General features: G+C 53.9%; 1 protein-coding gene across 6 annotated transcripts in view; it reads right to left on the bottom strand.

Annotated features, from left to right (window-relative positions):
* Positions 1-24,600, bottom strand: part of Akna (AT-hook transcription factor) — a 45,810-nt gene that overhangs the window by 20,382 nt on the left and 828 nt on the right. For 2 of the 6 annotated variants that reach the window (XM_013117128.3, XM_021230132.2), the window contains exons 1-7: positions 17,133-21,967; positions 11,594-11,953; positions 11,097-11,243; positions 8,065-9,107; positions 5,963-6,037; positions 987-1,143; positions 266-420 (exon numbers count right to left, since the gene is read on the bottom strand). In XM_013117128.3, coding sequence (XP_012972582.1) covers positions 266-420; positions 987-1,143; positions 5,963-6,037; positions 8,065-9,107; positions 11,097-11,243; positions 11,594-11,843 — 1,827 coding nt within the window. In that variant the 5' untranslated portion in view covers positions 11,844-11,953; positions 17,133-21,967. Of the gene's footprint in view, positions 1-265; positions 421-986; positions 1,144-5,962; positions 6,038-8,064; positions 9,108-11,096; positions 11,244-11,593; positions 11,954-17,132; positions 21,969-23,404; positions 23,506-24,600 lie in introns of those variants that run through there. The other 4 variants (XM_013117127.3, XM_040757348.1, XM_021230130.2 and 1 more) reach the window with 4 other exon arrangements.

Raw genomic sequence — 24,600 nt, 5'->3', positions numbered from 1 at the left:
TCGGTAATAAAGAACAGGAGGGGCAGTTTGTCACAAAGAGGGAAAGGTCGGTGGAGGTCAACAGACAGGTTCAACCTTGTCCTGGGTGACAAGGAGGTTGGATCAAGTGGTACCTGAGGGCAAGGGGGCTGGCCAAGTTCCTGGAAGGCAGAGTTAGACCACATGGAGGTAGAGCAGAGACATCTGGGGCTGGCGGAAGCGTCTCTCACACACAGAGGTCCGATGGGATGGGGCGTCTCATGGGGAAAAACTGGGGTTCACTCACCTTGGCTAGGAGCTGGCTGGCCTGGGAGGTCAGTGCCCGGGTCTGTCCTGTGGAGGGCTGGTCTGCAGCAACGCCCGGGCTCTGAGGAAGCCGCCGTGGGGTGGCCATGCTGGGGGACGAGGGAGGACTCAGGTCTGCTCGTGGAGACGACCACCCTGGAATACACAGCCGCTGAACCCTGGGGCTGAGGACAGTTCCCCAGTCCACTGAGGCTGAAGGCCTGAGGCCCACTCAGACCACCATAGCATCAAGACTGGCCCTTTCTGGCTACCTTCACGTTAGCCCAGGCTGGCCACTATGCTGCTCCACTGCCAGAGAAAATGAAGCACAGATCTACCCTCGACGAAAGCTGAGAGAAAGGGGAGCCTGGGGCAAGGACTCTAATTCAGGTTCGAATTCTGGTCCTTTCCTTTCCAAGCTGTGTGACTCTGGCATGCCTTTGCCTCTCTGAGCCCCAGGTCTCCTGACTATCATGGGCTCTGACATGACTGAAGTCATATGTGTCCACGTTAGGGCTTACAATGGGCTCAGTGAAAATGTTCGCACCACAGAGCCAAGAGGCCAGGTGGCTTAGCCAAGGGTCTACCCAGCTGTTTAGCTTGGTCAAGTCGGTTGGCCCAGAGAGGGCCTTGGCACTCCATTCCCCTGGCTCTAAGCCAGTGTCATCCCATCAACTGCCCTGGGGCGGAGGAGCAGGAGGTTGGCTCCTTCCCCGACTCACCGGTGGCCTCAGAGGCCTGCGGATTCCGCGCGGGGCCGGGCCACCACTCTGCTGACCTGGGTTGTGGGACAGAGAAGGACAAGACCTTGCTTCCTTGTGGCATTGTCCCAGAGCAGATGCTCTGATTGGGCTGGGGCGGGTCTGAATACAGGTGTACCTGAGGAAGAGGGGCAGGGAGGGAAGGGTCAGGTGGCGGCAGGCCTGCCGGAAAGAGGCCACAATGCATCTGTCATCCACGCTTCATTCGTCCGCCATGCAGGAGCCCATGCTCACCCTGGGAGTCATGATCATTACTCTTCAGTGGCGCCCCCACTGGGCAGAGGAGGACTTACAAGCCGTTGCCTATTCTGTTTTCACAGGTCCTGGAAGGGAGGCAGGCAGGGATACTTTCCCCATTTTTCTTGATTTTCCTTCCCTTTTTTCCTTTTAATTTATTCTCCTCCCATGTAATGCGTCCTGACTGCAGCCTCTCTTTACTCCACTCCTCTCAGTTCCCACAGCCTCTTCTCTCCTCCAGATCCACTGTTTCCCTTCAGAAAAGAGCAGGCCTCCCAGGTGTCCACTGAAAACCCTCATAGCAAGGCTGATGAGGCAACCCAGTGGAAGGAAAGGACCCCAAGAGCAGGCGAGAGAGTCAGAGACACCCCATTCCCACTGTTAGGAGCCCCACAAAACCCCACGCCAAACAGTCATAACATATATGCAGAGAACTTCGAGCAGACCCAGGCAGGCTCTGAGATGGCCACTTCAGTCTCTGTGAGCCCCCGTGAGCCCCGAGACTCTGAGAAGTTCCACAAGATCATCAGCTGAGTACCTGGACTAAGTCACTATGCCACTTTGACCCCAAAACCTTACACTGGTAACAATAATTGTTACTAATTATGTGTTTAATACATATATAATAATCAGTATCATTTTAAGGAAATGTTTTCATAACACTGATAATAAATAGTAAATACTAGTCAACAGCTGTTTGAATGAAAGAGGGAGACGTCATACACAGAGGAATCCTTCTAGGAGTTGTGCCCTGACATTGTAGATGGTGTGGGAAGTGTGTAGGGAGGCAGCCAACCAGGAATCACACTGGAGCTCAGTGAGAGAGAAGTCAGGGTACACGCAGGGGGGTGACACAGACTTGGGGAACCAGGGTCTGCTTTTGTATACAGGGGTGCACTAGCCAAAGCCACATCTGTCATATGACAGCTTTCACTCCATAGCAGCCAAGCTGGGCAGTCACGCGTGACACTGTTCGGTCTGGCTAACTGTGGCTTAGTGTGTGTACTCCAGAGCCAGGCACAAATTCAGGCCTCATGATGGTATACCTCTGAGTTCTAGAGTGGATGACACAGCTCGCACCTCCACACGTGAAGCCAGCACTCAGTCAATGGCAGCTGCCACTGACATCGTCAGCATTGTCACTACAGTGGTTTGGGAGAGAGTGCCCCCATAGTCTCAGGATTTGAACACTTTGTCCCTGTTGGTGGTGTTTTTTGGGTAGGATCTGGATATGTGACCTTGCAGGAGGATGTATGTCACTGGGGTAAGCTTTGAGGTTTCAAATGCCACACGCCATTCTCGGTTTGCTCTCTCTGCTTGTAGTTACGGTATGACTGCTCAACTTGCTGTTCAGCCACCGTGACTGCCTGCCGTGCCTCTCCACTTTTCCACTCTGGTCCCTCTTGAACCGTAAACACATAAATCCTTCCTTCTGTAAGCTGGTTGGTTGTGGCATCTTATCACAGCGATAGGCAAGTAACTAACACAGCCACCACCATCTCCACCATTACCACCATCAGCACCATAACTATCATCAGCACCATTATTACCATCAGCACCATCACTATCATCAGCACCATTATTACCATCAGCACCATCACTCTCATCACCACCATCATCATCACCACCATTATCATCTTCACCATTACTTTAACCTTCATCATTAACCCTCTGCCTTCCACATCCTCCCTATCCCTGTGTGTATATGGCCACCATGAAGATGGCCAGTGAAAAGGCCACACTACTGTGATGCCTTGGCACCTATGTAAGAGCAGAGTGGGCTACCCTGCCTACCCTCTGCCACCCCAGGACCAGGACGAAGCAGCTGAAGATGAGTCTGGCTTAGGGGTTCCACAAACAGGAAGCCCTTTTGCATGTGCTGCTCTTTGGGGGGCTGGCTGCTCTGAGCTCAATTTGGTGCCACCGCCTCTCCCTCCTCCTGACTGAGCCTCCCTGGCCGAGAACAAAGCTGGATTTTCATAATCCTGTGTGCCATCTGCTCAGCTCTGCCTGTGGGGGAGCTGCCCGCAGTAGCACCCCTTTCTTCCTGAGGTGACCCAGATCCCAGGAGAGGCCCCACCCTCTTGAGTTTCCTGCCCACTGTGCCAAGGCCCCACCTGGGGAGCAGGGCCACCCGGCTTGTGTAGCTGTCCAGAGGAAGTGGGGAAGAGGGAGGGGACCTAGCAGTGCTGGGCTGCATGGGCCCCTCCCTGTCAGGACACCCAGTGATGACACACTCTGTGAGTTTGGGAAAGGCGGGGTTAAACAAATGAGTCATCTGGGCACAGCTGGGGTCTCCAAGCTTTCAAATGGTAATGAGCTTTGTGAATGGGGCAAGAGGGGGAGGGAGCTTCAGCCCCTCCAGCACAGACGCTCCCCACCCCCACTCTGCACCCCTTCAGGAGCTTCTCTTTCCAGGGTGAACTCACTTCAGGAAAGTCTACCTCATCCCCCATGTCTTTCTGGGGTGGTTTCTGGTTCCTCAACTGTTTCACATCCCCTTACAGCTGAGACGGGGAGGCGGGGTTCCAGGGGAGTGGGAGGGGTGGGGGTGGGCAGGGAGGCAGGCGGGAGCTAGGAGGAAGTAACAAGACAGCAGGCGAAGAGAGCCAGCAGGGAGAAAAATGCTCATCCCTGCCTCCTAACTCGTCCTGGTCCCCTATCCCATGCTCGCTCCCCAGCCCCTGGTTCCATAGGTGCTCCTAGGTTTAGCCTTGGCTTTCCCTGGTGAGCCTTTCTAAATTCAGTAAGTGTTGGCTTGGTTTTGGCAGAGTAAGTTAGGTCCCTAGCTTTGGCACCGCTGTGTTGTGTGACCCTGGACAAGTTGTTTAACCTCTCTGGGACCCACTGTAAATGACTTAAGATAGCAGCCAACACAATCGCTGCTGGCTATTCCAATCCCATGGCCTGCCTGCCTGTAGGCCTGACCCGTACACCATGCCAGGGCCTGGGCTTCCCAGACCTCAGGAAATGACAGCATCTAGCATGAGCAGAGAATGGGGGGCATTCGTCTTTGTGTTTCACACATGCTGTGTGACATCCCTGGATCCCTGGCTTAGCCTTGTGTCTGCAAAGGAAGGGAACCAAAGGGGACACACGTAACCTGAGCCTGGACTCCGGTTCAGCCTATGTCAGTCTCTGTTCCATTGGGCTGTGGTTCCCAGTTACTCACACAGAGATAGCCTAGGTATCAGGGCAAATCCCGGCCTGCCCCTCTTAGGTGGGCCTGGCCTCCCCTGCATTACTGAGGGCTCACAGTGAAAAGGCCCGGCAGGTCCTGGAGAAGTCATGCCCACAGATCCATGTGAGCGGCAGGAAGCCCACGGTATCCTGAAGTGGGCTCTGAGCAGGACACCTTCTGGTAGAGAACATGGGGCTCCCCGCTGCTGGGACCATTGTACCCCATCACTCCTGGGGTAGCCGTGAGGCTGGGTGAAGGGAATTATGGACCACTTCTAGTACAATCACCTGAACAGAACTCACTCTTTCCTTGGGCCAAAGAGTTATCTTTCCAGAGAGCAGCAGAGGGTTGCTGGTGCTGAGGTATTTATTATTCAGCCTTTCCTACAGTTTACCGGGCGAGTCCTCTCTGCAGCCCTCCCCAGCCCCGTTCCTGACACTCCCTCCCACTACTTAGAACTCTGGGCCACCTAAAGATATCAGTGGGGCTTGTTGTCTTCCAGAAGGTCTGATCATACCCCCCAGCCCCACCATAACCCAACAGATGTGCCCCGGAGACCAGGTGTGGACACGGGTGTAGGGACAGAGGTCTCTGGTCCTACAACAGACCCCATTGTCCTTCTTGCTGTGGTTGTCTCCACCAATGTTCCCCAGAGGTGATTAAAGACATGGAATCAGCCCTTGACAGGGGGACCTCAGAATGGAGAGCATTCTGCAGGAAGGCGGGGTGCTCTCCTTTTAGGGGGACAACCAGAGCAGGAGAGGGCCTGCATCTCTGCCCCTCTGCTACCCTGCTTGCTCAATGCGGCCTGTTTGAGTAAACAGGGGTGTGGAGACAGCAGGAAGCCAAGGGGGCCACAAGTGGCCCACTTCCTCCTCACGGCAGGAGAGAGGAAGGGCCCCATTCAGGGTTCTCAGCCTCTGGAGACGGTCAGGGTGGGAGGCATGCTGCCCAGTTCTCAGGGTGGATGAGCTATCCCTTCAGGACATTGTACCTGCCACACACGGGGTGCTCAGTTCCAGGCAGATACAGGAGGAGGGTTTTTGTTGTTGTTTGGTTGGTTTTTTGGGGGAGAGGAGACATGGGAGAAAGGCCAAAGTGTGATTCAGGGAGAACAGGGCACCAAAGACTGAGCAGAAAGTCTGGAGTACAGCCTTGAGCTCAGAGAGGCGCAGCAACTTCCTGAAAGTCACCCGGCTGGCTAGGAATAGGGTTAGATAGAAGTCAGCCTAGGTAGTCATGCCCCAAAGTCACAGAGGAGACAACTTCTGGCGACATTGCTGAGTACCCCAGTCTCCATCACTCAGACATTAACAGTGAGAAAGAGAGCACAGGGATGGCTAGGTTATGCCAAGGCCACCTAAAGGCCTAGTGGTAGTTCAAGGACTAGGATTCTTCGATACAGAGTCTCAGGATGCAAGAGCCAGTGGCCTTTCTCTAAGACTCCAGGGTAGGCCATCTCCCTAAGGACCCCAGCTCTTGGCTCTGCCCACCAAGCTCAGCCCATTCCAACCAGTACCTTGGCCCCAAGGCGAAGCTGGTCGATAGTGTTCTCTGCCTCCGCGTACTTGGTGAGGAGCTTGTGGTAGTCCTCCTGTAGAGAAAAGACACAGTCACCCCAGGCCACACACCTCCTGTAGAGAAAAGACACAGTCACCCCGGGCCACACACATGCACGAGGACTTTATCCCCAAAACCCAAGTAAAAACACCAGGTGTGGTAATAAGATTTGGGGAGGCGGAGCCAGGAGGATCTTTGGAACTCTCTGACCAGGTAGCCTGGCTGAATTAATGAGCACCAGAAAAAAGTGAGACCTTGTCTCCAAAACAACAAAAAACAAAACCACCCAAGGCAGACCCTCAAAGCTGTGTGCTGGCCCCCATGTGCAACCATCCACACATGTGTTCACATATACATGTGCACACACACGAGGCACCGAAAATTAATTAAAAGGCTTAGTTCGTATCTGCTCAGGGTCACTGGCCTTACACAAACCCTGGTTTCATTAAAGCAGGGGGAGAACAAAGCAGATGCAATTGGTTGCCTGTGAAGCAAGCAAATCTCCTGAAAGTAAGTCGTTGTTATGGAAGGTCAGAGTCAGGGCTGGGGTGATGGCTGAGCGGGCAAAAGGCCTACTGTGCAGGCATGAGGAACTCAGTTTGGCTCTCCAGTACCTGTATTAAAAAGTCAAACATGAAGCCGGGCATGGTGGTGCACGCCTTTAATCCCAGCACTTGGGAGGCAGAGGCAGGCGGATCTCTGTGTATTCCAGGAGAGCCTGGTCTACAGAGTGAGTTCCAGGACAGCCAGAACTATGTAAAGAGATCTTGTCTAAAAAAGCAAAACCAAGTGCAGGAATGCATGCCGTAGCTCCAGGACCTGGGGGAGGAGACAGGAGAATCCGTGGGCTCGCTGTTCTGGCAACCTAAATGAGTTGTGAGCTCCATCCTCAGTGACAGATCCTGGCAGAACAAAGCATGGTGGAGAGTGACACAGGGAGACCCCAGATGTGGCTTCTGAAGGTGCACAGGGGTGGGAGGAAGAGAGGGGAAAAGAGGACGCTGGAGAGCCAGTTCAGGGCTCAGGGCACTTGCGGCTCTGGCAGAGGACCCACAGGTGGTTCAGAGCCATCTACAGTCTCAGTTCCGTGGGATCTGATGGCGTACTCTGACTTACACCTCATGGTCCAGTGGGGAGAGGGTACACAGGAGGCTACAGCCCCAGGCCCAGCACCGATCACATCAATGGTTAGCGTAAGGGAGGACATGAAAGGCCCCCTGAGACAGGGCATGTGCCTAGCAGCGTCTAAGAAATAGATGACTACAGGGACGGCCTGATTCCACAGTAGACGTCTGCAAGGAGGAGGTCTGAGGAGGAAAGACAGACAGAAGAGATTCGGAAAGGAGATGTACAAGAAGATTTGCAAGGGACCTGAAGGACACGTGGGCCAAGTGCCACCTAGGAGCCGTGTCCTTCTCTTGCACTGCTAAGTGTGTAGGGGACCTGTTTCTGCCCTGCGTGAGACCATGTGAGCAAAGTTCCCAGAGTTAAAGACAACAATAAAACACAAAGCGGCTGGACACCTGGGCTTTACTTAACTCGGTAGGGGTTGTGGGAGTGGGGGAATGGAAAGGGATCCAGGAGCTGTCCTGTGTAGATGCTGCGGGGTAGAGAGGAGGGCACCCACTAGACCGTTTTCCTTCCAGAATTGTGATACTTTTTCATAGCAGTGGTTGAATGACACATGGACACGCTCACTGATCTGTGGTCTCTAGTTCAAGCTAGCATAGAACTTACTGTTGCTGTGCAGCTAAGGATGGCCTCGAACATCTGACCCTTCAGCTTCCACTCCCTGGACAGCTATGGTTACAGACATGCACCTCCACACCCATCTATGAGGTGCTGGGGATTGGACCTAGGGCTTTGGGTATGTGAAGCACGCGATCTACCGACTGAGTCACACCCCAGTCTCCTTACGGCTCTTATTTGAACAAGGGACGGGGTCTATCTTTGGCACAGGGACAACTCCACTTTCACCAGCAGGGGACTCAGCCCAGAGCCAGAGCTTCCCTACTCCAACAAGGGGCCTGGGTGACACACAGGGACAAGAGTCTTGCTTACCTGCAGCTGATGAACCAGCTCAGTGGCTTGTTCAGGTGTCTGGAACTCCTGGGGCACTCTGGTGATGGGCTGGGCAAGGGAAGGGTCCCTGACCAGGGGTCTCTCTCCATTGCTCATCAGTACCTCTCGGACAATCTCAGCTGGCGACTTGAAGATTAGGGGTCTGGCAGGGCCTTGTTGCCTGTTGTGGCCTCTGGACTTGGGGGGTCGGTAGTTCTCATCTTTGGGAAACTTTACCCGGGGTCCCACCTTGGAGAAGTCAGGGAGTGGGTAGTTCAGGCGCCCCCGGCCATACTTGGGGGCATCTGAAGAAGAGTGGCCAGCCAGAGTGACTCCCTGATTGTGCTGTGACACAACTTTCTTTACGGCCCCAAGCCGAGTACTTGGGGGGCTGATGGAGCCAGTGAACCGGGAGGGCAGTGGCTTTGGGGATGTCTTAGTTCTCCTCCAGGCTCGGTTCTCAGGTTGAGAACCGGGCAGGCTGGTGGTTTCTCGCCCCCATGTGCCTGCAGAGCACTGAGGATTCTGGGCTGGTGCTGCTAAGGAGTCCCGGAATTCTGTGGGTGTTGCCGGAGCAACGCCATCTCCGTTTCTGTCATCTGGCTGTGGGAGGCTGTGGCGTGGACTGTGTGGCAGGGCTTCGGTCAGCGTGGCAGGCTGGGGGACATCAGCGTCTCCTTCCCAGGTAGAATCAAGGCTGTCACTAGGTTGGCCGAGACTCACAGTCCCACTGCTCCAGGTCTTTGTGGGGCTGTGTTCAACAGATGGCTGACGTGTGGGGTGCTCAGGTCTGTGTTTACTGCCTTGTTTGATAGAGGCCACCCAGTCTCCAGCTGGTCCCTGCTCCAGAGCCCCAGGGCTGGAACTTCCCGGGTCTTCACACTCCAGCTCTGTGTAACTCTCTTCAGCTAACTCCGCCTCAGGACTTCCAGGGGCTGCATCCAGTTCCTCTTCAGACAGGTCCAGCTGTTGAGTGTGCCTGGAGAGCCAGGGCAGAGGCAAGGGGGAACCCTCTGGGCTGCTCCCATCATCAGCTTCTGTCTCTGGAAAGACAGGTCACTCATTGCTGAGCATGTCTTGGGTCTGTAATGCCAACTGAGTTACTACATGACCTCATGATGTGTGGATGGCAAGAACCTAGACACACCAAGTGTTTCCCATGTCCACAAATGGCAACACCGTCCCATAGAGTTACACAAGGAAGAGGCTGGAGGCATCGTGGTCGTGTCTCTCTCCTTAGCCCCTGATCCAGACTGCCCTGTCCTGTTCCATTTACCTCCTACAGAGCTCTCTGCAGACTCTGGCCCCCACAACTGTACTTAAACCAATGTCTCCTTATGCTTGGACGAATGCAATAACCACTTAACCACCTCCTCCTCAGCTCCATCCCACCACCTGGAGTCTCATCATGTCTCCCTGTTGTTCCCAGCACAAAGCAGAGCCTTTCCTGTGGTCCTGGGGTCCCTGCTGTCCCAACACCCACAACCCCACTGACCCTGAGAAGTACTGTGCTTGTGTCCAGCAGGGCCCTGTCTCCTTGCTTTATCTCGGGAGCTATTGGTCCTTCAGGCTGCATCTCAATCTTGACTTTACCAGGGAAGTTCTGAAGCTCCCGGATAAGGTCAAATGCCCCCTCTGCAGGCTCTCATGGGAGAGCCCTCTGCATCGTAACACCTAGTGCAGTGACAGCTGTTTGTTCAGTCTTGGGATTATTTTGTTAACATAGGTCTCCAGAACACTGCAAGCTTCCTGAGGGCAAGAGCATTGGCTGCTCTATTTCATTTGAACAGCGGGTGCTCAATACTGTTTCTTGACAGAGTAGAAAGAAAGGGAAAAGATAAAGTGTGCACAGCTTCCAAGACATAGGTAGCTGTTGTAGTTATCATGTAGTAGATACAACATTCACCTAACCATCCATCCATTTGCAACCCAGCCATCACCCATCCCTGCATACATAATCCAGCCAGCCAGCCATCCTTGCAAGCATCCACCTATCCTTTAAAGGACGTGTCCATCCATCCATCCATCCATCCATCCATCCATCCATCCATCCATCCATCCATCCATCCATGCATCCACACTACAGGCAGCCATATTTACTGAGTACCTACTTTGCCTGATCCAGCTCTTCACGAGACACACCAGGTAACACTGCACAGACTCCGCTCTGACTGGAGGTGCCTTTTTCACAAGCCCTGTATGACATGCTGTTCCACAGACCTCTTCCCCCTAACTCTTGATAATTCATGTCTCCTGGCTGCTTTAAACTGGATTCTCCCACGCTGTGTTTCAGCGCAGTCCTGGACCTGTACTCACTCTATGCTCTTCTGATCCCTGCCTGGGAACCACAAACTGACGCCTGGCAGTCTAACTTAAACTCTTGCCTGCAGAGAGTTGGAGTGGAAGGAGGGAAGCTGTTGTGTCATACCAAGTATCTCTTAGGAAGAGGTGCCTATTGTCTTAAACATCCCCATCTCAATTCCCTCAGATACGATTTCATCTCAAAATATACTTTTTTTAGAAGCTGAGAATATAGTTCAGTATTAGAGCATTTGCTTATAGAAGGCTCGAGGTTCAATTTCTAGTTAGCACACACACACACACACACACACACACACACACACACACTAAGAAGATAAAAGCAAGAAAACAGCTCCCAAGTGACAATGGTAATTGTAGTAGGCATGAAACACTTGGGGTAATGGCCCAAGTGGGTTTTTCTGTAGAACGAGGGTGGTGCTGATTTAAGGGGCTCTAATGTGGGCACATCCTTTTCATAATCTAGTAACCACAGCACATCAAGCTTCCCTGTTCCCAATGGTGTCGTTATGCCCATTTCATTGGTAGGGAAACCAAGGCTAGGGTGGAGAGCAGACTAGCATAGGAGAAGCTGAGAAGTCCCTCCAAGCTGGCCTCCTGGCAATGTGAGAACAGCCATTGGGACAGATGAAGCATGTCAACATTCCCTGCTGACTAGGGTCTAGAAGAATCCTTTGAACAAGCCTAAGTCCTGAGCCAGCAATTCAAGTTACCAAGCACAGGATGGTGGCAGGCATGCAAAGACAGCTGGATGGCATTCTCCTCTGTGGCATTCACCACGGCGCAAACCAGAAACTGTGTCCTGCAGGGCAGGAGAAACTGGACCAAAGGATTATGGGAGTGCCCCGGCCATGCAGGTCCTAGGAGAGACTTATGGAAAAATGTTGGGAGAATGGGGAAAAATTCCTAGCTATTAAGATAACAACAAAGCAAGTGACAAGGGAGTGTTCCAGCATATATTTGCATATTCACATAAACATTTGCATATTGGAAAGCAGTCTCACCTCTGGAGGGGTAGAACAAGCTGTTTTAAAATTTATCTCTTATTTGCTTACATTTTCCAAAATGCACAGTATTATTGTGCAATTTAAATGTTAAAAAATATAATTTAATTAAGGGTTGTAAAGATACCCCTGTTTCCTTGCCTCTGCTAGAAGGTAGGCTCTTTGGGGAACAGGTCACCACAGCAGGCTCACGGAGTTCACCTCACCTTCTCCAGAAGACTCTTCCGACTCCTGCATGCCTGGGTCCCACTCCAGGGGCAGCGGGCACTCCTGTGCCCGGCGGAAGTCCTCCAGGAGCTCAGGGCTGGTGGCTTTAGGAAGAGACTGCTGGTTTCCCCAGCCCTGGTCACTGCTTCCATCTGCATCCTGCTCTTCAGCCCAAGCCCAGCGTCGCCTCCGGGGCCCTTGCCCCAGGCCTGGCCCAGCCCAGTGTGCCTCTGTCCCTGAGCTGGCCATGGGGCCGGGCCTGGCTTCACCTGGGCCACTTCATCTTCAAGAGACTGGACTGCAGCTGGGGATCCAAGTCACAGGCGGCTCCTCTCAGCACCAGCCATTCTGCCTGTGGCCTGTTGGGGTACAACCACTAGATAATATCAATCCTCGGGGCCTTCCATCATCCATCCAGGATCCCCAGAGGCAGGCAGCCCTCTCCCGTGTGACCGTGGGTGACTCACTGTCCTTGTTTGTCATCAATAAGGTGAGGATTCCCCTTCCTCTAGGACACAGGGTAACGTGTTAGCAGCCAGCACACTGTGACCATGTCCCCTAAGTGCCAGCTACTGCCACTGCACACCTAGCTCTGCCTGCAGGCACTATGCAGAGGCCCTTCCCACAGCAGCGACTGCCCAAGGGAGGACATGCGCAGATTATCAAGCCACCACTGCTCAGGTGCGGGCTGATAGATGCCTGGTCGCATCACCCCAAGGCCAGGGAAGGCACCACGGGATTCCCTTGAACTCAGGTTGAAAGCAGGGACCTGATTCCAATGCCCAAGCTAATTGAAGCAGGCGTGCACGCAAACACGCCTCCACACATGTCCCGGCAGCCCCACTCCCAACACCCAGGCATCCATCCATCTGCATGGAGAAACAATTTGCGGTCTCTACACACAGCAGGGTATTATTCAGCTGCAGAAAGGCATGGGATTACAGCAGAAAAAAGGAATGGAGTCCCAACACGTGTGACAATGTCAATAAACCACTGAAGTGCTGTGCTGTGAAAGACCAGACATGAGAACCCTGTGTCTGAGTCCACGGGTTGCAGTGCACAGACCAGGTGAGTCCAGAGAGGAAGGGGGTCAAGTGATGCTTGGGAGGGGGAAAGGGACCCTCACTGCTCAATGGGCAGACGGTTTGCTTGAAGGCTGAGGAAATGTTCTGAAAGCAGAAGAAACCCAATACAACCGTGTGGCTATGCTAGGTGTTGCTGAGTGGTTAGTTTCGTGTTATATGGATTTTGCCTCAAAAAGAGAAACTAGAGCACTGTAAGCCAGGGGTCCTGTGAGTGCAGAGACTGGGTGACTGACAGGAGGGAGTGTGGGAAGGTAGGGAGGCCAAGGCCACAGAAGCTCTCATGACATCCTCAGCAGCTGCATGGAACTCTCAGGCAGATGGCCCAGCCAAGGGGCAGTGGAGAGGGCCCTGTGTGCTGTTGTGGGATAGCAAACCAGGGGCACAGCCTGGGGACCTTGGGAAGGGCCCTGGTGGCAGGGAGGGTGTTCCTCTTCTCCTCCTCATTTTTTCTTTTCCCTTCACACTCTATTCCTAACACTTTGCTGGTATTTCCCATGTCCATCATTGTGCTAAGCCCAGGAAACCCAGCCTCAGGACATAGGCACAGGACCTAGGAGCGACCAGCCACTCAGTTCTCAAAGAGCCGTGCTGTGCACACTTAGTTTCTATAAAGGTAGGGAAACTGAGGCCCAGAGCAGCGCAGGGGTGAAGGCCAGCGTAGGCTCTTCCATCCAGGCCGGTATAGTTTCCCAGCCTCCGGAGCTGGGCAGTCAGAGTGGTCCTAGAACCCTCCCTTCAATACGTAGCTGGGAAAAGTCATCAGGCAACTATTTCTAAACTCAGTTCCCCAGAGACTAGGGCTGCGTGGGAAAGGCTGGCTTCACGACCAGGGGTGACTCGGGCCAAGCCTCCTTTAGTTGGGACTCTGTAGGGGTGGGGGCTCAAGGGCTTCTCTGCCTGCCCCTCAGCCAGTCCTTCCCCGTTCCTGTGGAACCCACATTTCTTGCATATCTCCACACTGTCCCCACACTGTCCCCACTCTGTCCCCACACTGTCCCCACACTGCCCCCACACTGTCCCCACTCTGCCAGGCTCACGGGAAGCACGACTGCTGTCTACCTCCAGTCTCATCGGTAAGACCACGGCTCAGAGAAAACAGTGACTCAGCCAGGATCACCTGGTCAGTAAGTAGGATAACAAGAGGTCAGTCCTGGCCCAGGGCTCTCTCAGTTGGTTTTGGAACCACAGATCCGCATCAGTAAAAATCTGCACATGTATACCCCTAGGTATACTTTAATCTGTATATCTGAATAATAAATACACTACATGTGTTGGAAAGACTGTTTTAAGATGAAGCAGTAGAGAGCTGGCGAGATGGCTCAGCAGCTAAAGGCGCTTGCTGCCAAGTCTGGGGGCCCGAGTTTGATCCCTGGGACCCACGAGGTAGAAGAGAACTGACTCTCAAAACTGCTGTGACCGCTGCATATGTGCTACGGCAACACACGTGCGCACACACACAGATACACACAGCACACACAGACACACACGCACACACAGATGCACATACACACGCACACACAGACACACACAGCACGCACAGACACACACGCACACAGACACACACTCACACACAGACACACACACGCACACACAGCACACACAGACACACAGCACACACACACACATGCACACACAGACACACACATGCACACACACAGACACACACACACACACACAGTGTACTTTTTAGAAGGACGAATAGGGGAGACAGGAGACGGTTCGGGAGGTCAAATGCTGGCTGCACAACCCTAATGAGCTGAGTTTGAATCTCCAGAACCTACATAAAAGCTGGATGCGGTAGTGCAGGCACCTGTAACTCTGGCATCGCTCTCCCTGGAGGCGCATAGCCCTCCCTGGAGACTCGAGGCAGAGACAGGAGAGTGTCGGGAGCTGGCAGGACCTGGCATGTGCAGTAGTGAAAGAGACCATCCCAAACAAGCCAGAAATCGAGACTCGATACTCTAGGTTGCCCTCTGACCTCTGCCACACACTCTGATCCATTCCCTACAGAGCCTGCACCCCTGCTCAAATCCATGGTGAGGGGAGGTTCTTGACCTTGAGTGTGCATGAGAATTCTGCAAGCACTCAGTCTCTGTCTGCAGGACCCTGGCTCGGCGACCCTGGGACAGGGCCTCAGAATCTTTAAACCAGGACTGTAACAGGGCCTCCCCCATTTTCTGGCTCCCAGTGTGGAGGTGTGGTAAGACGGGGGGGGGGGGGGGCAGGGCAACCACATTTTGCCTCATCCCGTGTCTCTGCTGAGGAAGGGTTGTGGCATGTGGGTTTCTGACTTTTGAAAGGTTATTTTCTCCCCCCTGATCCACCGCAGAGCAGCCTGCCCAATCACAGAGACCTCTGCATGCAAAAAGAGGAACAGCCTATTTTCTGCAATGACTCAGTGGCAGAAATCTCACTGTGCTCAGCGGAGTCTGCATGTCACAGGCAGCAGCGGTCAGTGGCTACAGTTCTGCACCCATCCCTCAGATGCCTTGACACAGACACATGAGCTTTCCCTGAAAAAAGAACTTGTCTTCTGTGCAAGCCACAGATCTCAGTGCCATGGAGCCTGGGGCCGGCCAGTCAGACAGTCCACCAACAAACATACATCAATGCCAAACACGTGCCAACCTCAGGCAGAGAGAGGCCGCAACAGAGAAGTAGGCTGAGCATCAGGCACGCAGAACCCAGCCCTGGTGTGACTGCCACTTGAGGCATGTGACTGGCTGACTCCTCTCTGTAAAGGGGACAGAGAGGTGGTCACCCTGCTCTGGGGAGCACACTGGCCCGAGATGCACCAAACGAACTTGGAAGTTCTTGTATCCTAGGATACGGAAAAGAGTAAGCTTGCCAAGACCCCACCCTCCGCAGAGGATGCAGTCCAGAAAAGCCACTGAAGAAGGAAGTTTGGGGACAGTTTTCACAGACCAAGCACATCTAGAGGAGAATGAGGAAGGGCTTTCAGGACAGAAAGCAGCGTAGACAAAGGCATGGAGGTCAGAAAATCAGGCTGAACTTCAAGGAGAGCTGAGGGCCTAGTCCCTGAGGGCCACACACTCAGCGAGGCCCTGACAGCCACCACAGGACAGCCATGAAAGCTGGTGAAAGCCCTAGCCTTATGAACTGTGTCCTGACCCAGGAGGGCCAACCTCTCTATAACTAAGACCTGCTAAGGGCTGGGCCATTGGGCTAAGTGTCTCCACATGCCCCAGAGAAACTGCTTTTTCTGTGCTCTTACTTCCTCCAGTTTGACTCCCGTGCAGCCCTGTTCTCCATGTTCTAACACACTCCAGGGACTCGGTTTAGTTCCTGGGTAGACATTTCCCCTACTGCTCCACACAAGCAGGGTGTGTGTGTGTGTGTGTGTGTGTGTGTGTGTGTGTGTGTGTGTGTGTGAGAGAGAGAGAGAGAGAGAGAGAGAGAGATGGGATGGGATGGGGTTGTTCCTGCCATTACAAAGCCTGCAGACCCCCCCTTGAGTGGCTACACAGCCTTGAGCAGTCTTGATCCTCAGAAACCCCATACCATCCAGCCAAGGACAGTCAGGGCATCCCTATCTTAACCTCATTCCAAAGAGCGAACTGAAGCAGACTCCTAAGGAGGCCTCACAACCAGGAAATTTGGATTGGAGAGGAATACTGTAGCTATTAAACCAAAGGGATCAGACTCGTAGGAAGCAGGATGGCAGGGAGACCTCCTTCTCAAGGGCTAGGAGTGGGATTGCAAAGTAAGGGATCAGACTCGTAGGAAGCAGGATGGCAGGGAGACCTCCTTCTCAAGGGCTAGGAGTGGGATTGCAAAGTAAGGGATCAGACTCGTAGGAAGCAGGATGGCAGGGAGAACTCCTTCTCAAGGGTTAGGAGTGGGATTGCAAAGTAAGCTCAGGTCAGTGGCAGAGAATAGACTAATTTTTCACAAGGAGTGGCCTCCGGGCTGCAGGAAGCAGAGATACCAACTATGGATGTCCCGAGCCTGTCCCCGACTCACTCAAACAGCCAGGAATAAGAGAAAAGGGGTCAGGCTATTACTGACTCTCATCTTGCCCTATTTTAGGTCCAAACTGGACTCCTGGCCCCCAGAACATCCAGACTCCATCTCTGACCTTATGTGTCATTTCCTGGCCTGCTTCTCCCTCCTGCACATCTCCAGGGACCCTCAGCAATCCAAGCACTAACTGGCCGTGAGATGAACCCACCCTGGGCACAGAGAGGGACCAGCACTGTCTAAGTTCACCAAGGGAACCAAATCAGAGCTGGGACTGGGCACTAGCATCCCGGAGCCCACTCTGACCTAGGGGCCGGGCTCCCAGAGCTGGACAGGAGTGGCAGCAGCTGCATAGCTGTGACTTCCTGGCTGGGCTGGGCTGACTGCCAGGGTTGTCCAGAGAGTCTGTGACTGGCCCTTCCAGAGGGAAGGCGGCCTTCCTACTGGCCCTCCTCCTGGCTCAGTTCCTTACCTCACTTGGACTACACCACCATCCGGCCGGCCTGGGCTCAAGGGAGCTGCCCACGAGGTCTTTGTTTCAAACCTGGGGAGCCCCCTACCTCCACAGCACCCTGGACCGCCTCCAGACCGCTCTGCCAGCCAGAACCGCCTCTGCTCACAGGCAAGCATCGCTCCTCACTTCTCCCCGCCCCTGCAGCTGAGGCCTGGCCTTGCCTCCTCCTCCACCTCCTCGCAGGAAGTGCCCAGCCTGATTTCCTACAAGTGTTTGTGAAAAGGAGGGGGTTTGCTGTGCAGAGCTGCCGCCAATTGCTTAACCCCTTGCTGGGCAAGTGTGGGGCTGCACTGGCTGGAAAAGCTCACAGAAACTTTTGAGGCCTTGGGTTGGGGCCATCTCATCTGCAACCCTGCATATGCTGAAGTCCAGAGAAGGCCAGGCACTCGGCTAAGGTCACCTTACATGCTGGGCCTGGGAAGGGGAGCCTGCAGCCCCCCACGAGTCCTCTTCAGCCACCAATGACGTATCAGAGTCTCTCCGCCCATCTTAACAAGGGGGACTTGGACTCAGAGTTCCTTCGTGGCCTTCCAGCTTTAACTCTGTCCTGCCTACTAACCCAAGTCCCGTCATCTCAGGGAGCAGTCTGGGATTTCTGTCTGTCCACGTACTGTACATGCCTGGAGACACACGTCCACCTGTAGTGGAATTTCCTAGGTAACGTGGGAGAAATGGAGGATCAGATGAATGTACCCTCGGGCAGGTTCCCCCTCAGAGACCTCAGAGATAAAGCACAGGGTTATCTTGAAGGCCAACCTGTGGCTCCCCGGGCTCCTTCGCTTCTGTGAAAGGTGTGTAACAGAAGCATGGCAGGGTACAAACGCACCACATCTAGTTCCTCACTCTACAGAGGAGTGTGCAAGACTTCAGGTGTGCCTGAGGTACAGCGTGAGAGACACCCACACCCTGGCTGCTTCCGGTGTTTCAGAGCCTGAGGAGCACCAGCAGGTCCTGGCAGGAGGCACAGGGCCTGAGAGTGACAAGCTGGGGAGGTGAGGCAGGGTCACCAGGGAGGTCTGGGTGGGCAGTCCACAGCCACAAAAGGGGCCGGAAGGACAGAGAGGTAGGAGCAAGCCACAAGCAGGGCTGAGGCGGAACATTCTAGAAAGGCAGCTGCAAAGACGTGAGAGCTGCTGGGGGCCTGGACAAAAACAGGGTGTTGTGTGAGAGGCCTCGGTGCCAGGGAAGAAGGTACAGGGACTGTCCCTTCAGGATCCGGGCTGGACCAGAGCAGCCAGGAGGAGGCAAGAGCCGCGCACAAGGGAAGTCGTCGCAGGATTACCCAGAGCCTTGCTCTTGGCTCCCCACTCTGCCCCTGCTGACCCAGAGCATCAAGTCAGGAAACAGAAAAGACAGGAGACAGCCCTCCCACACCCAGAAAGCCCCAGAGGGTTTCAAGGAGTAGCCAGGCTAGTGGCCACGCAAGTATGGTGGAGAGAAGGGATCTCAGAACCCACAGGCAGGGGAGTCGATGCCAGCCTCGCCTCCTGTGGCTCTGTGACCTGGACGGCTCCACCTAGGGCCATGCTCTTCCTCTCTGTGAAGCCGGGCTGCTGCCGATCCGATGACAGCGGCACGCCCGATGTGCAGTAGGGAGGGGACTTAGGAGCTAGTTCATCACCACAGTCTCTACCCCTCGGTCTCCTCAGGTGGGAGTCCCTGGCCTCCTCAAGGGCTTGCGACTGAGGAATGAAGGAAGTCTCTAAGGGCCAGCTGCCGGTATCTGGCTAAGACAGCACCAAGCGCCCTCAACCAAGAACCCCCAACTCCTTCATCCCTGCCCCTGCCTCATATCCACATGTGGGTGGCGGGGATCTCCCTGCGGCCCCCAGGGCCTATGGAACAGAGCCGAATCTTGCCAAGTCCTTTCCTGCTGCTCTGGGGACTAAGTGGCCCATTATGTGAGAGGCGGGCTCCCCTGACACCCCGTCACTCATTCACTCACCATCCTCTCATTAACTCATCATTGGCACCAGGTGGCTGCTGCCACGGCTGGGACACGCTGGGCCTGTCAGCTGACAGTAAATACTGTCCTTCATCCCACCACTGGGCCTTTTCCTGTCACTCCCTGCCCTTGCCCACATGGCATGCACCATCCCTGATTTACTCAACCAAACGCGGCCAAACTGAGCTCGGACACAGTAGCATTCTCCTGTCCACAGACGGGCCCATCCTTCATTCAGATTCTCAGGCCCGACTGAGTGGTCCACCTGGCCGCTCCCCTCCATTTTCTAAATTTCCCAAACTCCACCAGACTCTGGCTCTGCCTGCCCCCTCATATCTTCCAGAATCGTCCTCACCTGGCCAGCCCTGTACCCGGATCCCCAACAGCCTCATGGGATCGTCTCAAACCCAAGCTCCCAAAGACAGCCTTATACATTTTTTTCATTCGGGACACTTGTCCACAGCACTAGAACAGACAGGAGCTGCAGTCCAGGCCTGCGTCAGCCTCTGTCTCCCTCCATGCTTGCCTGCTGCAGTTCCCACACCCTTGGTGCTCCCCAGGAGGTGCTCCCCAACAATACTGGTGCTCCTCGCCAATATTCACCTCTGCTCCCTGCTGATTCTGAGCTCTTTGCAGCCCTAGCTCCTGTACAGCCTCCTTGGGGCTCACCATCTGTCCTGGCGCTCACCAGGTAATGACTTCAGGACCTCCTGAAGCACACTCACTACTAAGTCTCTGGTACCCAGCATGGGTTGACACAGGACAGAAACACAGACACTTTCTGGACCATTCATTGTACCTCGCCAGTGGCCCAGGTAGATGTCTGTAGGTCCCTAACAGTCATCTAGACAGGCGTGAGGTGCCCATGACAGCTGAGTACATAAGGTCCCTAGAGCCCACACAGCTTGCCCAAGGCCACGGAACTGGTAAGCATGGTAGAGACTCAGATACATGAGGACCTGGCTCGACCCGACCAAGCCTGGTGCTCACCCCACCCAGCCTGTGGAGATCCCAAGGCCTACACACAGGAGAGTCCAGGGGGGAGCCCAGGGTGGAGCCCAAGGCTTAGGCTACAACTCCTCTGCAAAGGGAGGCTCTGCTCTCCCTCAAGGGCACCCTATGCCTCCCTTAGCTTCCTTAGCCTTCTCAAAGGGAGGCTCTGCTCTCCCTCAAGGGCACCCTATGCCTCCCTTAGCTTCCTTAGCCTTCTCATCAGATGCAGTTAGAACTGGCTGTAGACTCTTCTTCCCTTGCTCAGGGGAGGAAACAGAGACCCAGAAGGAAGACATTAGTTCTCAGCCACCCAGCCAAGAAACCAAAGGGAAAACCCTGCACCCTGGCCATCAGCACAAGAAGCCTTCTGCTGCCTGCTCTGGCCTTGAGTCCAGACGCTTGTTGGACCTTTGCCCTCTCTTTGCCACTGCTCAGCCATCCTTCGATCCTTCTGGAGCCCCAGAGCTGCAGCAGAGCCACAAGAAGCCCCGGCGTCTTGATACATCAGCCAGACATCACAGGAGTGGGGCTGTCACTCCATCCCAGACCCTCCTGTGTCCTGGCTCTCTTTCCCTGGAAGGCCACTCTCTCCTCCTGCCAGGAGGCTGACCTTCCAGCTCAAAGGATCAAAGAGAGCAATGGAACCCTGCAAGGGACCTCTGACTCCCAGGTCACCTGGGGCACGGGTGTCCTTTCTCTGAGCTTTGGATCTGGGGCTTCAAGAGATGGTCACCAAGAGGCTGGACACTTGTTGCTCTTGCAGAGAACTAGGGTTCAGTTCCCAGAATTTACGTGATGGCTCACAGCCACCTGTTCCATGAGATCCAGTGTCATCTTCCAGCCTACGTGAGCACCAGGCACGCACATGGAACACATACACACATGCAGAGAAAACACTCACGATCACACACATAAAAATAAATGAGGCTGGAGGGAGGGAGGGGAGTAGAGAGAGAGAGAGAGAAAGAGAGAGAGACAGAGAGACAGAGAGAGAGAATCTGAGGTGATAAGAGTTCCACTGAGTCTCCTGGACTCCATTCCATTTGCCCAACCAGGAAGCCCCACTGTGCTGATGTGTCATGGAACAAGCTAGGACTTCCAGGTCTCTTGGAGGCTGAGTGACCTTGGCAAGACCCTTGCTGATAAAGACTTTCGAGTCCAGTCCCAGGTTACTCATCTGTAAGACAGGGCACAGGATGACTCACGGGATGATGTGGTGTGCACCCTCGGGTGTTGGCACAGTGCCTTAGCTGGCACAGCGTACCTGCCTGGGAGCAATGGCCTGGACCTCAGTGATGTGGCCACAGGGCATGCGCCTCACAGGACTTCCCCCAACATCAGCCAAAGCTCCGGGTTCAGAGCCCCACACAAAGGGGAGCCAGTTCTCCCAAGTGTGAGGGGTACTATTACCATGTGGCTCCCCAAACAGTTCTGGGGCCAATGACCTGGCTAGGAAATGTGTGTTTATCCTTAGCCATTTAGGAGGGGAGGAAACAGACCATTCTTAGCTAATAAAGACAGGGGTTATTAAGAGGTTTTTGCAACCATATAGATACTAGTCTCTCGAGATTCTTCAAAGTAAAAATCTGAAAGTTCATGGTACCAAGAATGTATTGCTAACAGTGAGGTTTTATCCAGCACTTACTTTGTGTCAAATACCTTGTAAAAAACCCTTCTAGGATTTAGTTCTCATCCCCCAACCCCTCCATACCCATCCAAGGAGACATGAATTCCTCCTCCTGGAAGAGGGGCTTGAACCATGATATCCAAGCTTAATTATTTTGTCACTGAAACAGTAAAGAGATTGGAAACAACTTCAGTGTCCAACAATAGAGGGTGCAAAAATAAATTATGTTTGTTCCCAGTTGGAGGTGGTGGTGCATGTCTTTAATCCTAGCACTTGGGAGGCAGAGGCAGGTGGATCTCTGTGAGCTCGAGGCCAGCCTGGTCTACAGAGAAAGTTCTAGGACAGTTAGGGCTACAACAGAGAAACCCTGTCTCACAAACAAAAAACAAAACAAAACTGCATTCGTTCTCAAAGGACCAGTTTTTAGCTATTCTCAGAAGAATATGGAATGGTGCTCATAACTGTAATATGGAGACTGAGGGTGTATCTCAGTGCAGTGGGCAAAGGCTCCACGGTCCACCCCGACAGACAGACGGACAGACAGACGGATGGACGGATGGACGGATGGACGCTCGCACGCACGCATGCACACACACACACGGACTTCCACCCTGCCTCACGTCTGCATAGCGTCACTGGGGCACACCCTGATTCAGTCCCTTTTCAGAGTCCACAGAGCCGCTGGGCACCGAGCCTCTTTGCAGCTCTGACCTCTGGGATGCCCAGCAGCCCCCTGCTTTTATTTTTTATCTGAAGCCTTGGGCTGTCTTCTTCCCCAGCCACTGTACACAAAGAAGCGGAGGCTCCCCGCTCCAAGCCTTGGGGACTCTTAGCATTCTGAGCACAGGACTTATTATCTGATTGGCTCCTCATAAGCAAATAGGCATCTAAAAAACAAGGAAGACTCAGAGAAGTTACACAGTTTGCCCAAGGTCACACAGCATATTAGGGGCATCATAAATATAGTGCTCCCCCCACAGATTAATCTCCTACTTGGGGGGCTCCTAGATCTTGCATCTCCTTCCCCCAAGTTCTTGGTCCTTGGCTGTAGTCCCAGGACCCCAAGGAGACTGACATCTGGGCATGCTATCTGGCTTTGATCCCAGCTCCTCTCCGGAATAGGCTATGGGGTGATGGGTGCTGGCAAGGATCTAGAGATGGGTGGGGGAGGGTCTGGCTTAGCAGTCCAGCTGGTTTGGCTGATACTTGGCGGTGGGGAACAGAGCCAGGATGGGGCTATAGGCGGGATGGAGGAGAGACAAGAGGCTAAAACAGGAGGCTATGGGGCAGGACTATCAACAGTCAGACCTTGACTGTTTTGTTCTGGAACCTCTCTGATACCACCCCCTCAGCCAAAACCCTGGGTAGACCGAAAAGTGCTATCCCAGAAGGTGTTCTGGGATACTAACCACGTTCTCTCCAGGTTTCCCAGGACACTGTTCCTCCCTCAGAGCCCACGCACCCTCCAGTGCCCAAGCCCTGGACAGGCCTCCAGGTGACTCCAAGGGCTCAGGCACAGAGACAGCTGTGGGAGGATGCTTGGACACGGCTGATCTTTTGGAACTCGGGCTCACAACACCCTAGCCCAGCACTGGCTGCTCTCCACTGAGCTACACTCTCAGCTGGCACGCGGCTCCCCAAAAAGGGCTGATACACAGCACTTACTGGTTCCCACGATGTGAGCTCCAACATGCTATCACAGGATTCGGTGCTGGGTACTGCTGGAGACCGTCGGCAAACACTCCTGCACATCCCAAACTGAGAATCTGCCAGACCCAGAGAAGAGCTGTGTGACTCAAGGTGAGTGGTTTAAATTCTCTGAACCGACGGGAAAATAGGGACAGCAGCATCCACCTAGTGGCAACGTGAGGGAATGACGGAATCGAGCAGGGCTCTGTACCGGGGAGATAACAGCTTCCCCCACGCCCACCTCCCTCCCCACATTGAGAATCCTGGTACAGTGGCCTGGAGCAGTGCCAATGCACTAGCTAATGTCACCAACATAGCGTTACTGCCGTTATTCTGTTCTTTCTCTGACATCAATTTCTTTATCTCTAAGCTTAGATGGGGATGCTGAACAAAAGCTTTCTAGGATGCCATCCACCAGGGCTTGAAAATGCACTGAAGGGAATACCATCCTGCCCATTTTCTAGAGGGGTAAACTGCAGTGCTTGGAAGTAAAGCCTGAAAGTGACCTCCTGCTGTGTCTCCAGATCTGCCCAGGGAGGAGGCCACCTGAGGCTCTGGTGTACCAAGATCTGTGGATTCTCTGAAATGCTGTCCACTGACTGGCACAATGCAGTGTAGTTTCCAAGTGCCCTCCCAATGCAGCCAAACGTTTCTGTAGAGTCCCAGGCCCTCTGGAAAGCCCTGCCCTGGGAGCTGATGAAATCCCCTCTCAAGAGAGCCAGGATCACGAGGTTCCAATGCAAACCAGCTGGCCTCTGGGAGGGAATACCCGAGTGGGCACTTGTTCCTCCTGTGGAACAGGGGAACAGCCAAGGGACAAACCCATACTGCCTGAGACATCCACAGATTGCTTCTCACATCAGCAGGTCATTTAACCCAGCGCAACTATTCTATTACCTCAACAAAACGGCCCCACCAGCAACCCCCAAAGAGGAACCTGGGAAATTCTTCGGGAAGTCTCTGTGTGTCTAGCCTTAACCTTCAAATCAGCCTGTTTCTTCTGTTTTAGAGGGCACAAACAATGCCTCTTTTCACTGCAGCCGGCTCGGCTTCTCTTCTGGGCTCTAAAATAGCTCGCATTTGTTTTCAGCAACTTTCCTTTCCAACTTTCCCAAACGCGGAAGGGCTTTTGATTCTCTTCGTCCTGTCCTTCCTTTCAACTAAAGCCCAGG

This window comes from Mesocricetus auratus, unplaced genomic scaffold (assembly GCF_017639785.1).
Source record: "Mesocricetus auratus isolate SY011 unplaced genomic scaffold, BCM_Maur_2.0 Super-Scaffold_100014, whole genome shotgun sequence".
Lineage (NCBI taxonomy): Eukaryota > Metazoa > Chordata > Mammalia > Rodentia > Cricetidae > Mesocricetus > Mesocricetus auratus.
Note: the sequence above shows the minus strand (reverse complement) of the source record. Positions and strands in the feature narration are given on the sequence as shown.